The following is a 17,920-nucleotide window of genomic DNA, read 5'->3' on the forward strand; positions in this document are numbered from 1 at the left end:
CCTCACCACGGACAAGCCACCGCATCTGACTAAACAAATCCTTCTCCACTCTTCCCCTAACCCTCTCCGAGATCAGCTTCAATTTTCCAGTGCAATATCACTCCAAGCCTTTTTTTCAATAGAATTGGTGTATTTTTTCACGTTTGCTTATTTTTGCCCCAAAGCCTTTGGCATTTCCCTCCAGTGAGTCATACAATGGGACCAGGTCATTTTGACCTCCTTACAGGATGTTTCTCTTCCCAGGAGAGATGGGAAATTGGTAAATGATGGCTTGTCCCAATATGTTACTGTATAGCGTGTGGAGATTTTAATAAAGAAATGCCATTTCACATGCCACCAAAGCCCTTTGATGGAACTTATAGGGAAGATGCCTTCTAGATCTTTCCCCGACTTTACAGAGACAAGCTGCTGAGTATCCAGGTCCACTTTCTTCTAGTAATAACACCCTGGTTTTTTTTTTAGTGGGGAGAATTAATTGTTTCCCCACATTGAGTACTATCTTGGTGGTACTGAATTCAAGGTAGCCCACCGTCTCCTAGCCTGGGATGAGTTATCAGTGATCACCTTTAGGTATGGTTTGGGACTGGGATGGGTATGGGGGATGTTTTTATTTAACTTTTGCAATGAACAGTTTGAAAATTAAAGACTTACAAAAAAGATTCATCTTTACCCAAAAGGTCTGGGTAGATGCTACAAATTTTCCTGTTAAATCCATTTGAACAGCAACCATAGGCCTGGTCTCTTCTAGGAAGTGCACAGACCCTGGGGGGATGCAGACAGCCTCACACCACACTCCTGAAATTGCCAAAAATCCTTTAAAATGATCGAACAGATGTCTTTCCTTGGGGTTGAGCGGATGCACATCGCAGCAGCCTGCTTTCAATTCCTAGGGTCAGTGTCTTAGGGGCAACAAAATCAATCACTTTCAGGTTTGTTTTCTGAATGTTTTTTAAATCTTCAGGATTATAATCGCAGTAACCATTACAGTTTGCAAGAAAAAGTAAACACATCTGTGCAGATAGCTGCATTTCACCCCAGGATACAAGCTTCCTGTGTGATGGTAAAGTTGATCAGCCTCCACTGGTCATCTCTGTAGCCAGTGTCATCACCCAGAGGGCAGCCCTGCCAGGGCTCGGCATGAGGAATGAAATTGTTTCTGATCTTAAACCAAAGGCGTAAAATAGCCATAAAGACCAACACAGCCGTGGCCCATATGTCATCAGCAGTAAATGTGGGGGGTCTTGTCATTCACAAGAAGAAAGGAAGAGAACACTGGACTTCCTAAAAGTATATCAGGGCTCAAGTCAGGAAGTGTGTCACAGGATCTGTCCATAGTTTCTGGCCTTAGTGCTCATGGTTTTGGTGGCACGAGAAAGTACAACTGAAGAACTTCACATAAATAAATAACTGAAACTTAGTATTTTCCAGAGAATCACAACTCAAATTTAAATTACTTCCACTTGGGTGGAGCAGATACTACATCTAAAAGTCTACAATTATCGGGTTTACACAACTTGCAAAATAAAGTTTTTAATGATGGTACCCAGCCTTACCCCAAATGAGGTCACTGATACTTACCCATTGATGTCATTTGGTGAGAAAGAGGCAGTGTACTTCCTCCGGGGAAGGAGTTCCGTGTTTAAGGAGAGACACTCAGGTTTGAATTGGGACTGGCTCTGCCACTGCTGTAGAAACTCAGGCAAGGCTCTTTGTATCCGCGGAGTTCCCTGCCCTGACAGGTGAAACAGGAAAACCATCCACCTGCTAGTGTCTTTGTGAACATCTGGTGCATCTTAGGGGCTTAAAAAGGGTAGCTGTTCCTGTTACCTCTGATGTCACAGAATGTATCTACAGCTTAAATGAACCCTGAGGGAAGGCCTGTTCCGCCATGTGGGAACAGTCTCTCCAGAGGTCAAGGTGGGTTTTCCATACCTGCTCCCAGGGCCTCGCAATACACAAACCCATTGCAACAAAGGTGCTTTTCTGTCTCTTTACAATTGCAACCCAAAGGCCAAATCAACTCACTGCAACGCCTCCCCCAACTCCCAGCACAGGGCAACAATGGCCCTCAGCAAGCCTCTCCCTGCTTTCTGCCTATTAGGGTGTGGGGGGAAGCAGGACATTGCTCCTAATTCCAAACTGCAGAATTCTAAATTTCTCTGGTCTCGTCCAACACGTGGCTAGTGTTCCTCTTTTGCCTCCTCTAACCCCTCCTTTTCTCGAATTTTCAGCACCCTCACCTCTCAGTTGTCAACCTGCCCAGGGAACCCCTACATTTATCTGGCATTCTGCTGAGCAGATTTGGCCCATTAGGGCCTATCCAGGGCTCTGCTTCCCCTGCAAAATGACCCAAAGAGCAATATTTTCTCTGAAATTCTGGGACAAGATTTATATATATAATATATGTATCATAAGCACAAAACCATGTAAAAATCAAAATGTACTTCAAAAATTAAGTCTCCCACCCACCCATGCCCAGCAACACCCTGGCTTCCTCTCCTGCTGTTATGAGTTTATTTATCTTTGCAGAGGCTCTTGCTCTTCACAAAACTTGTGTGTCTCCCTCCATCCCTCCCTTATTTATTTATTTATTTAGTCTCCCTTCCTTTTTTCCTTTCTCCCTCCCTCCCTCCCTTCCTTATAAATGAAAGCATACTATATTATTAGCTGCCATTTTTAACTTAGCAAAATCAGTACAGAGTTTAGGTCCACTGTCAAATTTAGACTTTTTCTGTCCTTTCAAACAGCACTCTCCAAACCTTTACTATGTCACCCCATCACTAAAAAATCACTGAGCACATACCAAAAATATATACAATTATTCATTCATTTATATAGTCATGCCACTACTGTACTAATAACAATTTACATTATGAAATATTAAAGTAGAAACTTCCAAATGATAAAATGAAGATGAAATTTTAAATACTGTTTTAAAAAGTTTGATTTGAGTTTTAGTAGCACAAAATATTTTTGCTTTCTAAAGTACTGCTGTTAATAGTTATAATAGGATCAATGTGTTGAATATGCTTTGTCACATTTGAAAAATCTTGGGTTATCCTTTTGTGATATAGTGATTCAAACATCTAGCTATATGTTCAGTTTATTTTGACATTTAGTTTCAAAGTTCATCAGCACTGAAAAAGATGCCTTATGGAGATATACAAATGGAAGAAATACCTCATTAGATGAACTTTCTTAAATCCCCAAACTCATTTTTCAATCCCATCTAACTTCTAGGCAAAAATGTTTGTTGAAATTTTCCCTGATTTAAGGGTGGTTTTTTTTTTTGTAATTGGCTCACAGTAAATGGAAACATTTCCAAACGTGTTTTCAAAGTGCTCTTGCCATAGATTGAAATTTCTTTGGAAAAGAAATTACTTTCTCTCTAATTGTTAAAGTATCACTTCCACCTTGAAAGGGCAGATTGTATGCTTGCTTTGTTAAAAGTATCTGCTTTATGGCACATTCATGGCCACTTGCCAGAAGCGAAAATGACGGCTCGCCTCTAACCCTGGCCTTTTTGTCAAAGAACGAATGCATGACTCATTCTTAGGTTCTACAACTCCTTTAAATACACTTCCAGGAGATAACTAGTGTGGTACAAGAGACCTACCTGGCCATTCTCATGGCAAAGTGTTATAAAGATCCTACTATTTGAAGGCTTTGTTTTTTAAAATGAATCACACTGATTAACATCCTATCGGCATGTAAATCACAATTGTTGGCAATACGCTGGATCCAGAATCATAAACACATGCCTCACCTCTCCTCACTGCAACTCCCTCTCTTTGTGTAAGCAGTCTGATCACAGAAACAGCAGTTGTGTGAGACATCTATCTCATGTCTGGGTCAAGGGAGGCACTTTAACGGATCATCTTAAGTATCCCATGGAGGGAATGTACCCACTTGAAGATTTTCTGCACAGAGGATTTTCTTCATCTAAATCAAAAAACTTCTTTTTCTTCTCTGAACTATCCTGCCCTTCCTTCTTTTAAAGTAAAATACGTGCCAGATCCAGTCTCCATAGGACTGTGCCCTCGAGGGAGCTGGCTAGGTTTGCTTTGGGAAGGCCTGGCAAACGGCTCCCTGCAATACCACCCCCCAGTGTTCTAGAGGTGCCTGTGGCAGGATGGTGATAAAGATAACACCTACAACTATCATGTACTGAATTGTTATTTGTGTTGGTCCCTATTTAAAGTGTTCTATTAATATAGCCAATTCTCTTTGCTGTAGTTATTTTCTATAACATTTCCCCAGATGCTAAACTAGTGAATTTTGAACCATTGCTCCTAGGGGAAATAATAGAATTTGGTTCCTACTAGCCTCTGGTCCTAATATTTTTGCTGACCAATCAATACATAACCTTGTTTTATATGTGCTTCTGTTTAAAGAAACACATAAAATTTAATATATAATATATATTGTGGTTTCATTAACTTTGAACTCATGGTCAATAGCACTATAACTCATGCCCCAATGACGAGTATCTAATAGATGGATTTTCTCTGTAAGGCACATCACAGCCCTCTTGCACTTAGGAATACTAGACAGCACTTCGGCACTACACCTAGCAGCCCTTTCAAACAGCAAAATCACCAATAAAAAGCAAAAAATATAACAAATGTGGCACTAAATAGACTGCAAAAAGGACACTTGTTTACAGTAGGAGAGCTGGAAAAAGAAAGCAGAATGTTGCTTCCTTTGACCTCAGCTGAGAATGTGCACATTGGGTGACTCACATGTTTTGTCATTGCATATGTTCATGAACTACCACAAACATAAGCAAGTATTGATTTGGGGATTGCAAATAAATTTTAGGGAGTAGGAGATATAAATATGGAACCATGAATAATGAAGACTGACCATATCATCTCATGGTACACTTGTGAACAGGTACTATTACTGTGAACTGGAAGCAACCTCAGAAATCTCTTCTGACCACCTTGTTTGAGATTTTGGGGGGCTAGTACAGTGAGTGACTTACCCAAAAACATCCAGGGCCTGTGTGACACTCATGGGACCAAATCCCAGGTCTCTCAGCCACAACTGGTGTCCTTTCCACTACATATTTATAGGACCAAAACAACCGTTTTAATTTGCAGGTGGGGCTATATGCAAAATTTTTCGCACACTGCCCCCAGTTTATCCTGAATGATAGTTAAAATCTGCTTTTGATCAGAATGTTTGATTTGCTGACTTATAGTATTTGGGCACAATGCACAATATAAGAAATGAAGACCACAAACCTGAATGAAATCAGGCACAAAATGAAAAATTAAAGAACTCAATAAAATATTTGCAGCAAGAAAAGGCTGCAGCTTTTTAAATTTAGTTCTCCAGTGGTCCAAGTCATAGGTGGGTTATATGGGAGGGAAATGATGTGGAAGAGGCCAAACGTGCTGTAGAATTTCAGATGTGAGCTGTACAATTTCAGAGATGACGTGTAATTGGGAAAGATGTGCCAAGATATGGTATTTTAGGTGGAAAATTACTAACATATGCATTATCTCAAGTTTTTTTGTTAGTCTAAGAATTATACAAAACTAGGTCATTCTTCATTTGGCTAAAAGAGGTACAGAATTTAAACCCCAATTAAAAATGGTTCAAAACTAATGTGACCTGTAGGCTGTTTGATAAATGTGTGTATACTTCAAATGAACCAACAAACTAAAAAAACAGCAATGACAAAGAAAGAAAAGGCTAAGATTCAGTATGTTCAGAATAAGAGCCTCTGCTTCTCATCATCTGGTATATTATTACTTTTATATGTGAGATTTCAATTTCAAGGAATTTCAAGCTACCTTTCTTGCTAGGACTTCCTACATCCCGGTCTCTTCCCCACCACTAGTATTATCACTTCACCCGTTCCTTTGGAGGGATCGGATTTACCAGACACTGCCACATGCATGGCTGACAAACTCTTCTGTGTTTACAGGGCAAGATGTCTTTACAACTTTATTCGTTTATTGCCCTTTTCACATACTCTTTAAAATTCCCATTCAAGATCCCAACCTCTCATTTATCCATTTCTGTCAAATCTCAGAATCCATTCTTTCCATCCTTTAAGTTAAACGATGTGATTCTTGCTCACGCACAGCATTTTCTTATAGTTTCTCTTGTAAAAAGCTATCTCTCCCCCAAAATAGAACCTAATTTGTTTTGAGGATAATTTTATTGATGAGGAATGTTTAGCAGATATAAAAATAAAATTTCTAATTAATATAATATTCCCTGTTTTGAAAATGTTCAAAGACTAAAACTCCCGACATTCTCTTTCAGGGAAGTAGTTTATCCACCAACAAGGACCCCGTCCTCTCCCAAGAATGAATCGATGAATCATGTCAAAAGATCTCAGAGGCTGGTCAGAGGGTAAAAAGTGTCCTCCACCTTGAACAATTACCTTAAAGAAGAAAAGAAAAATAGATATTTAGAGAAATCAATATTCTACATAAGTGGAAAGTTTTAATTCAGATTATTCTTCAAGCATACATGAAATACAGAACATATTCTATCAATTCATGCCTTTGGACCTGCTGCCTTGCTTTTAATAACTTTACTAATAGGTACCTTAAGGTAGGAAAGTTTTTAAATTGAGTTAATTGACTTTACACACAGTTGTGTTCATCTTTCATATGTGTAAAACTTGAAAATTGTCTTTTTCCTCTGGGGAGACAGCTTTTGCTCCCCCACACTGTGCTGTAATTCCTGCCTGGGTAGGCGCCTGGCGGGGAGGACCTGCTCCAGCCAGCTCCGCCTGCACCTGGGTGGGGGAAGCTACCCAAGGCCACCCCTCAGTTAGCGGGCGCACTCGGCCCTCTCACTGAGCTATACCTTCTGTCCTAGTCTTTACCATTAATAAAGGGTATATTTTCATTCTCCAAAAAATTAAAACAATAACAACAAATGAGAAATCCTTGACACCTGAAATTTTTAAAGGCCATTTTTTTTTAGCATGGAGTTAGAACATTCTTTTTTCCCAACATTTTATTATGAAAAAATTTCAAACATACAGAAAGTTTGAAAGAATTTCATACACTCACCATTTAGATTTTCTCATTAACACCAGCTTTACTCATTTTCTTATGAATCCCACTCTATGCATCTATAAATCCATATTATCTTTTTAACACATTTCAGAGTAAAATAGGGATATCAGTATACTCTTCCCCCACCCCATTTTATGGGAAATTAACATACAGTGAAGTGCACTAGACTAGGTGCAGACTTAAGGAGTTTGGATAACAGTGGACACCTGTGTCGCCTACCAGGCTGCATAAAGAATTCCTAAAGCATCTATAGTTGAGGCAAGTCCACACTAGGGCCTACATCCTTGTGCTGGTCGCCACACTGATAAAAAGGGGACTGGTCTCTGCACTCGGAAAGCCTCTGGTTTCAGCAAATACCCCAAGTGGAGGACATGAGGCTGTCCTGACTCAATACCAGGAGGGGTAGAATGTGTGTTGGGAGGCCACAGGCAGGAAAGACCCTGGCCTAGAGATGTCCTGTGGCACATGTGGAGAATGGACAGGAGTTAGTAGTAGATGAAGCAAGTGAACACATGCAGTAACAGGACCCCATTCACTAACTTCCAGCTGCTGAGTCACAATCAGCGATTAAAGACCACTCTGATAAGGCTCTGAATTAGAGGCTGGGCTTGTTTATCTGCCTCAATCTGAAGGGAGCTGAGGCAGAAAAAAATATAAATATATTTGCAGGGTGCATTTATTATATTAAAACCCACCCCCCTGGTCCCCCAAAACACCCAGCATCTTACAGCCTTACTGTGAGCTAACTGGAATCAACATTAGTAGGTGCATTTTACTTTGCAGCTCACAGCTGTACAAGCTGTGCACTGCACAACTGCAGAGGGCACCATTCACATCAGCGTCAGGATGACTGAGCTGTATGGAGCTGCTAGGTAGCTTGTCCAAGTCACAGAATGGTAAGTAAGAGAACTAGCTAGAACCCTGGATTCTGATGCAAACACCAGTGGTTTTAATCAAATCACAGTGTTTGCACAATACTTCTTTACATTTGAACCAAGCTTTACAGCTTAGTCACAGCACATTTGACCCACCTCTCAACAGCCCTCTGAGGTAGGTGAGGGCAGTAGACCACCATTACAGGTGTGAAATTGTACTTAACCCTCACACGCAATTGCAAACACCTGCTTTATGCTACACTCCATTAATGGTGCTGCAATGACAGTAGAGTCTATCTACCATTTATATTCAAGCTTGCATCTAGAAACTCCACACATCCCACTTTTTGTCACAGACTGAAAGTAAACATATCTGTGACAAAGCCACAGCATGTGACTCTAGAGGAAAACTGCTGCTGCCCCCACAATCCCAGGCTAGAATTCTCTTCCTGTAGATTCCCATCCAAATCTCCAGCCTTGGCAGAAATGTAATGAGTGAGAGCTGAGCCACTTCAGCTCAGCTGAGGACAGTTAACAAAGTCATGTTTGTGACAAAATCCAGCTGCTTCAACTGGAATTGAGTTTGGCAGCAATGGTCCAGAACATCAATAAACTGAATACTCAAGAGCTAAAGGTCATCCTGCCTCCAGGACCAGAGCTGCAGCAAATAGTAGCTTTAGTGCTTTATGGCCTGAGCTTGGGAGTCAGAGTGCAGGGACATGAATCAGGCAGAGCAGGCTGTGTGACCTTGGGAAATCAGCTTAACCTCTCTGAGCCTCAGAATCCTTAACAATAGAGAAAGAAGTATTGCCTCTTGAGACAGTTGAGAGTTGTATGAGCAATTAATGGAACAATGTCCACAGAACACCTAGCACAGTGCCTAGCCTGAGATGGTACTCAATAAATACTAGCCATTGTTATTATTCTTCCAACATTTATCCCTATTTGAAATCCAGGATCCAAATGTTTGTATCAACCTAACTACTCTAGAACATCATGTTCCTACATCAGCAGCAAAATATCTTGGTTTAGAGGAGTTGTTTAAAATAGTGGTTCTGAATGTGCAATTCAAATACTTGAGCTTGTGAAAACAGACTGTCAGTTTCGAAGGTCTGGGATAGGGCTTAAAATTTTTTCAATTCTAGTAATTCCAATGTAATGTGGATGCTGTTATTGCAAAGACTGTTCTTTGAGAACCACTGCTTATAACAACTTTTTCTATTTTGTGACAAGCCAGGCAATTGTTTACATCAAGTGAGAATACTAATAGGAATTTGTTTAACACCTACTCATGGCCTCAACTTAGTGTATTTCTTCCTGATTATCCACTCTCCTGGTATTTACACACACACAGTCACTCATATACCAATACTTATTTTCTATGTCCATGATAATCAAGTGGTGAGGAAGAGAGGATGGGGTTGAGTGTTATAATTCTTATTCTCAGTGACCCTCATGACCTCCTGTCCAGTTCTGAGCTGCCACATGTAATGACCAAATGACACATAAATGGTGTCATTAAGATTGGAAAGAAAAGCTAATTTAGGAACAAAGTCTTTCACATGCCACAAAATTCTCTAAGTATGTACTCTAAACAGATTCCTGTAGAGTGTTTTACCTGTGTTAACCTCCAAATAAATTTATGAGTGCTGAAAAATAAACCACTCTTGTTGTTTATAGCCAAGCCACTCACCACTCACAAATCAAGGACACAAACTACTCCACCATTTTTAGAAGTGTGCAACAAAATGTGACAGGGCTGTGATTACATATTTAAATGTGACACAATTAATCACAAGGCTCCCTGGCTAGAAATGGTCTCACCACCAGAAACTGTATATTTTGGGTATTTCCACACCAGGGCTGAAACCTCTAAACTCATGTGTTCCAGATGTTCTTGGGGGTCACAAATGTGTCAAGAATTTTAAAAGGGTTATACAAATACTTTAAAGCTTCATTCCAATTTATTTTTTAGTAAATGATACCATTCTCTCTGGAATTAGAAACATGGACCTGGCAGTAAAGGTTTCCCAGTTGTGCCTTTTAAGGTGACAAAATCCAGAGGGCAATTTACAGTGGGAGTACTGATGGAGATGCATCACGGAGTCTTCAGGAGGGTCTTGGAGGAGGGGATCACTGGACAGACAACGGCGTGGGGGGAGGACGCACAAAGGCAGCGGTGCCTGCAAGAGCGGAAGAGCATGAGGCTGCATGGCGTGCACAGTGACCTGTACGCGGTTCCCTTTGTGAAGAGTTAGAGGGAAACAGAAGGGAGAGTTGAACAGGAAATACTGGAGTAACGTGTGATGCCCCACACCACACGCTGCTGGGATTTGTGTGTGTGTGTGGTACAATACACATAACATAAAATTACCATTCTAACCATTTTTAAGGTGAACAGCAGCATTTAGTATATTCACAATGTTGTGCATGCATCACCACTTCCTAGGTGGAGACTGTTCTCTTCATCCCGAAAGGAAACCCATCACCCCAAAGAAATCACCTCAAAGTGATCAGTGCTCACTTCCCATTCTCCTCTCCTCACCAGCCCCTGGCAGTCACAACTCTGCTTTCTGTCACTATGAATTTACCTCTTCTGGATATATCCTAGAGGGCTTTAAGCAGGGTAGTGATTTGCATTATAGAAAGATGGCAATGTATTATGGGGGAGAGCCGATATGGAAGAAAGTGATACTGTGGCAAGAAGGTAAAACAGGAGACCAGCTTTTCAGGTGAGAGATGATGTAGGCTCATAGGGGAGATCACAAGAAGGGGAAGGAGAGATGGGCTGTGGGGGTGGAACCAGTAAAATCAGAGATCAATCAGAGCTGAAAGTTAAGTGATTGTACCCCCCTCCCAACACACACAAACATCCCCATTTCACGCTTCTGACATGCATCTTTGTGAGGGTTCGTGCTTTTAGCCAAGAAAGAAGAAAACAGGCCAATGGGAGAAGCAGGCTGGGAGGTGGGTGATACAGGATGGATTTATAGTTCTTGTTTTGCATGACAGAATCGAGCAGACACTGAAAAGAAGCTTGCTTGTTCTGGTGTTTGATTTATATTAACATTCTTTTATTATTTCTCTTCCATTCCACATTAATAAAATCTTACCTTTTAGCTTTTGGACACTAACCAAGTCTAAAAAAGTAAATATGCACTCAAATAAAAAATACACTAAAAAGAAAAGGTACCTGGAAATGAGAATTAAAAACAAGCCAAAACTTGTTGTTAGTGGCCACCTCTGAACATAGAATGAGGTAAGCCATTTAAAAAAACAAAGCAGAGGTCAAGGCTGAGAACTGCTCCTACAGTATTTAGGATACTGTAATATCCTAATACAAGATGCAGTATCTCAGTACTTCCCTGAGAAATACTCAGGGAAAACTCCCTGAGATTTAGTACTGTACACAATTAATAAGCAAGTGATTATTGAGTAGGAGGGGAAAGGGCTTTAAGTGATCTAAATACCACAATGGCACACATTCCTAGAGTAGTCACTACGCAGCATTGGTGTGATTTCACAGTTCCCAGAGGGCTTCCTAGATACACCATCTTACCTAATCATAATTTAGGATTTCCACTTTTGCCCATGATACAATAGCATTTACCTAACCAACCCCACTCCATAAGAACAACAATAAAAGCTGAACTAAAAAGGAAAGCAATCAGGACTGGAGAGGCCAAGATTATGTAGAAAAGAGAACTGCAGAGCAGTGAGCCTGACATTCCATGCTGCTTTTCTCTTTGGGAAACTCACCCATTTCTAAGCTTCTCCGACCCAGAAGCCAAGCAAAAAGTCACAGATAAAAAGATGAAAAGCTAAGTAGAATTTATGGTGCTTGGAGACCAAAAATAGGAACAAAGAAAACCCCCAAAGAAACAAAAGACAAAATTTGGAATTTCAGGCTTGTCAAGGAGGCACGGCTCTGGTAAATACCACAGGGTTTCTGATGGACCCGTGAAAGACAAGGTCCTAGAAGTAAAGAAAACCAGAAACAGGAGAGCCCACACCACACCTGAAATGTAGTGCCAAGTCCTCTCAACCCCAGACTTCAGCAAGTTGATCTGCTCCTACTCTCTCTGCCTTCCAGAAAAAATTAATTCCTTTTTGGAGGAAGATTACATCATTTTTTTTTCAAACATTCTGTCCAACATCCAATAAAATTTAGCAGGCCAAAATGCCAACAGACAAGATGAAATGACTAAAAACCAGGGGAAAAAGAGCAGACAACAGAAAGTGACTACAGAGATCCAGATATGGAGTTATTGGGTATAGATTTTTAATAACTGTGAACTTTCAAGAAATTATGGAAAACACAGAAAAGAAGAAAAGACATGAGATGACATTTAACTTATGTTTAACTGGAGTCCTAGACTAAAATGATAAGGGAGGAATATACAAAAGAAATAACGGAATTTAGAAATACAGACTAAAAAGTTTCCAAAAGTGTCAAAAGTCATCAAGTCAGGTCTGAGAAGCTCTATGGACCGAAGTAGGAAAAATACACAGAAAACTAACCACATCTAAGCATTTCATAATATACCACTAACACTGAAGACAAAGAGAAAATCTTACTGTCAGAGAAAAAGAAACAACACTTCCAATGGCTTTAAAGAAGGAAGCTAACGAACAGAAACAATGGGAGCTAGAAGACACAAATACTAAAGTTCTGAAAGAAAATAACTGTAACCTAGATATCTACATAAATGACTTCATAAAGAGGTTTTTCAAGGAATCAAAACACCAAAAAAGTTACTGCCAACAGACCTGCAGTAAAGGCAATATTAAAAGATCATCGTTCTTGGTAAAGAAGGAAAATTATCCCTAATGGAGACATGAAAATATGAAGGAGAATGAAGAGCAACTGAGAATATACCCATGTAGGTAAAAATAAATGAACATCAATAATAATAATGTATTGCGGAGTTTGAACCATGCAGAATTTGAATAAAAATAAGACAACTGTTGCACCAAAAAAGGTGGCATAAACTGAGTTAAAATGTCAAACTTGCATATCTGGAAAATGATAAGTGTACCAATTCAAAGTCAACTTTCTTAAGTCAGGATATATCCTCTCATCTCTAGGTAAGCACTGAAAGGATACATAATAAAATAATGCATTAATAACAAGCTATTAATGGTTTTTAAAAAGGCATTATAACTCCAAAAGAATAGATGGGATAAAAGGATGAGAATAAACGGAAGAGACATTTCTGGGTGACATGAAAAACAGACTGTGAGTATCAGGGAACGTATAAGTTAGTAAAAATCTGGCCATCAAGTAATATACCCCTTCTTTTTAGAGAGGTACAAAATGAATGCCTGAGAGGTGAAGGCCCTTCAATCAAATCTCTTAGCTTCATCTCATCAAATCAGTTAGATATTTCAATGTGCTTTGAATGTGTCTAATTTCAAAAAAATGGGAAAGTCATGGAAATTTTCTCTAATTCAACCACAAGAATCTCTATTATTTCAGCAATACTGATATGAATAAAGTGAGAACCTTTTCTTTGCTTGATCATTACAGTCAGTGGAAACCTAAAAGCACAGTGCAGTGTAGTAGGAAGATTCAGCATGGTGGTTAAAGGCATGAACCCAAGATTGAACAGATCTGGACGTGAACCCAGCTCTGTGGCTTTGGCACAGTAACTTAACTGATTCTATTTTCTCATCTCTAAAATGAAGATAAGAATTAGGGTGACCAGTTGTCCCAGTTTGCCCTGGACAGAGGGGTTTCTGGTAACATAGGACTTCATATGCTGAAAGTGAAGACATGCCAGGCAATTTAGGATGGTTTGTCACTCCAAGTTTGTAGCCCATTAGAAAAGATAATGTATTTACACGTCACATGGCACTTAGTCCACAAATATGAATTAAGCTTGCACCATGTGCCGAATACACAAACAATAAGCACTCAAGCAATGGTCATCCTACTACTGTTATCTGAATTCTGATGACCAAAGGATGGTTTTTTCCCTTTAAGAGTGAAGAAAGAGTAGAAGTTACAATAATAAATATCCAATTTATTACTATACTTTTTCAGAAAGGATTATAATATATTCTTCAGGAAGGAGAATAGTTCTCTCCCAGGCATCTCTTATTTCCATGCTCTGAGTCCTTCTTCCCACTGGGAAAGGCCCCATTTAAAGTAAGAAAGCAGTTTGAATATGAGATCAAACCTCTATTGATATACTTAACTGTCTAGAGTGAATTTTATCCTTTATGCCTGCCAATGCCATGATCCATCCCATTCTTTCCCTCCATCCCCTTTCACCACATGCAATGGCAAACATCCTCTTCTCCCCACACAGAAATGTCAAGCAAGCAAGACCTTACTTGTCTGAGCAGAATGGCAAAAAGCTGTTCTGCCTTTTTTCCCTTTTAAGAACCCACTTTACAACACAGCGTTTGATGCAATTAAAAAGTAATAGAAACTTGATGTCCTCCACGTTTTTATATTTGAAATTCACAAGAGGATGAGAAGCAAAATCCAGTTCATTAATTACCCATACTCAAAATCTAGACTTGTGATCTACATTTGTGGTTTTCTTTGGGAAGAGAGAATGAGAGTGGGGGAGGAGGAGGCAGAGGTTAGAGGAGCAAACACCACCTGCCAGGAGTGCTGCGAGGACTTAGATCCTGACTCACTGTCTCCTGGGTAACATGGAAACAAGAGCCTGCCAACCTGCTAAAGTCTTACCTCCTGCAAATAGCACAGGATGGTGCTGGCAGTGGCTGGAGCTTTTGCACTGGTTCAGGAGAGCTAATTGCACCCATTGCCGCCCAACTCCAGTCAGTGACATTGTGTTGGCAACTTGAAATCAGCCATGGTGGGAGTCTTTACACCATGGAAACTGGCAAACCCTGCAGATCGGGGTCTCCCTTCCCTCCCAAGTGACCTTATACTCAGACCACTGGTTCTCTGACATGTTGGCTGTCCCTCAGAAAAATGAAATGTTCGGGCATTCTTCTTCTTTCCCAAAATAAATCAAAGAAACTTCTTTCAGATGGGTACATTTTAAGGTCCAAAACTTCTCTAAAGAAGGAGGAGCCAAGATGGCAGCATGAGTAGGGCAGCGGAAATCTCCTCCCAAAACCATATATTTTTGAAAATACAACAAATACAACTACTCCTAAAAGAAAGACCAGAAGATATAGTACAAAAGCCAGGCTACATCTACAGCTGCAGGAACTCAGCATCTCATGAAAAGGTGATCCTTGACTGGACTGGATCAAAGCTGAGGCAGAGAGAGATACAAGCCACAACCTGGTGGGACCTGAGAACTCCCCCCACCCCAGCTCACTGGTGGGAGGAAAAGAATTGGAGTGGGGAGGGAGTGGAAGCACAGGACTGCTAATTAACCAGCCCTAGTAATGTGCACCAGGAACACAGACACACACTGTATGGTGTGCTGGATATTAGAGAAATGGAAAAGTAAAATCTGCGAGCGGGTCCCCACAGCCGGCTCCCCTGGGACAAAAGAAAAGCGAGTGCTTTTTGAAAGTCTTAAAGAGACAGGGGCTTAACAGCTGGATGGAATTGTCCCAGCACACTCAGCCCAGCAGGCTGGGAATCCTGAGGAACTTCAGGCACCCTAACCCCCTGGGTGGCAATGTAGCTCTGAAGCCCCTCACAGCGATAAGCAGCCTGCCATTCATTCCCCTGGCTGACTCTGCCCCAGCAGCAGAGCAGCCAGAGAGCAGCCCCGCTCACAGCGACTGCTCAGAGTCTCCTTCCAGCCACCCAGGCTAGACAAAGAGGCTGCCACATGCAGCTGCCCAGCACAGACAGAGGAAGCCAGGGCAAGGCACGAAGGGGTGCTGTTCTTGCAGGAGAACATGCCTGGCATACCTGCCACTCCCTGCAGGGCTCTGGGCTACCCTGAGGGTGCCCCACCCATGACAGTTCAGGGGATTAACCCGGACACTGATCCCAGTGTGTGGGTAACCAACACAGGCAGTGGAGAAGGGCAAGGCGACCAGCAAGCAGGAAAGGACTTTCTTCTCCCAGCTGACACATGTGCCACCTGCCTACAACCACCTCTATCCCCATGAAAATGCAGAAGAATTTGGTCCAGTCAAGAATCACCCAGACAACCCCTGAGAGAGAGTCTGAGGAGATAGATATAACCAATATTCCTGAAAACGAATTCAAAATAAAGGTCATAACCATCCTGATGGACCTGCAGAGAAATATGCAAGAGCTAAGGGATGAAGTCAGGAGGGAGATTACAGAAACGAAACAATCTCTGGAAGGATTTAAGAGCAGACTGGATGAGGTGCAAGAGACTGTCAATGGAATAGAAATCAGAGAATAGGAATACAGAGAAGCTGAGGCAGAGAGAGATAAAAGGATCTCCAGGAATGAAACAATATTAAGAGAACTGTGTGACCAATCCAAATGGAACAATATTCACATTATAGGGGTACCAGAAGAAGAAGAGAGAGAAAAAGAGATAGAAAGAGCCTTTGAAGAAATAATAGCTGAAAACTTCCCCAAGCTGGGGAAGGAAATAGTCTCTCAGACCATGGAAGCCCACAGATTTCCCAACACAAGGGACACAAGGAGGACAACACCAAGACATTTAATAATAAAAATGGCAAAGATCAAGGACAAGGACAGAGTATTAAAGGCATCCAGAGAGAGAAAAAAGATCACCTACAAAGGAAAACCCATCAGGCTATCATCAGACTTCTCAACAGAAACCTTACAGGCCAGAAGTGAATGGCATGATATACTTAATGCAATGAAACAGAAGGGCCTTGAACCAAGAATACTGTATACAGCACAATTATCATTTAAATGTGGAGGGATTAAACAATTCTCAGACACGCAGAAGTTGAGGGAATTTGCCTCCCACAAACCACCTCTACAGGGTATTTTAAAGGGACTGCTCTAGATGGAAGCACTCTTAAGGCTAAATAGATGTCACCAGAGAAAATAAAATCACACCAAAGGAAGCAGACCAACCAAATACTAACTAAAGGCAAAAAATAAAATAAACTTTTCACAAAAGCAGTCAAAGGAAACACAAAAGAGTACAGAATAAAACACCGAACACATAAAGAATGGAGGAGGAGAAATAAGAAGGGAGAGAAATAAAGAATCATCAGACTGTGTTTATAATAGCTTAATAAGTGAGTTAAGTTAGATGGTTAGATAGTAAAGAAGCTACCCTTGAACCTTTGGTAACCATGAATCTAAAGCCTACAATGGCAATAAGTACATATCTTTCAATAATCACCCTAAATGTAAATGGACTGAATGCACCAATCAAAAGACACAGAGTAATAGAATCATTAAAAAAAAAAAGCAAGACCCATCTATATGCTGCGTACAAGAGACTCACCTCAAACCCAAAGACATATACAGACTAAAAGTGAAGGGATGGAAAAAGATATTTCATGCAAACAATAGGGAGAAAAAAGCATGTGTTGCAGTATTTGTATCAGGCAAAATAAACTTCAAAACAATGAAAGTAACAAGAGATAAAGAAGGACATTACATAAAGATAAAGGGGTCAGTCCAACAAGAGGATATAACCATTATAAATATCTATGCACCCAACACAGGTGCACCAACATAAGTGAAACAAATTCTAACAGAATTAAAGGAGGAAATAGAATGCAATGCATTCATTCTAGGAGACTTCAACACACCACTCACTCCAAAAGACAGATCCACCAGGCAGAAAATAAGTAAGGACACAGAGGCACTGAACAACACACTAGAAAAGATGGACCTAACAGACATCTACAGAACTCTACACCCAAAAGCAGCAGGATACACATTCTTCTCAAGTGCACATGGCACATTTTCCAGAATAGACCACATACTAGGCCACAATAAGAGCCTCAGTAAATTCAAAAAGATTGAAATTCTACCAACCAACTTCTCAGACCACAAAGGTATAAAACTAGAAATAAATTGTACAAAGAAAACAAAAAGGCTCACAAACACATAGAGGCTTAACAACATGCTCCTAAATAATC

At 40.6% G+C, this 17,920-nt stretch overlaps 1 protein-coding gene across 1 annotated transcript in view; it reads right to left on the reverse strand.

Moving 5' to 3' along the window:
- Positions 1-5,961: 5,961 nt before the first annotated feature.
- CPVL (carboxypeptidase vitellogenic like) overlaps positions 5,962-17,920 on the reverse strand; it is a 130,550-nt gene continuing 118,591 nt past the window's right edge. The window contains 1 exon segment of the mRNA XM_036897475.2: positions 5,962-6,403. Within this exon segment, the coding sequence (XP_036753370.2) occupies positions 6,257-6,403 (147 nt within the window). The 3' untranslated portion in view covers positions 5,962-6,256.

The sequence above is a fragment of the Manis pentadactyla genome, chromosome 7 (assembly GCF_030020395.1).
Source record: "Manis pentadactyla isolate mManPen7 chromosome 7, mManPen7.hap1, whole genome shotgun sequence".
NCBI classification, from domain to species: domain Eukaryota; kingdom Metazoa; phylum Chordata; class Mammalia; order Pholidota; family Manidae; genus Manis; species Manis pentadactyla.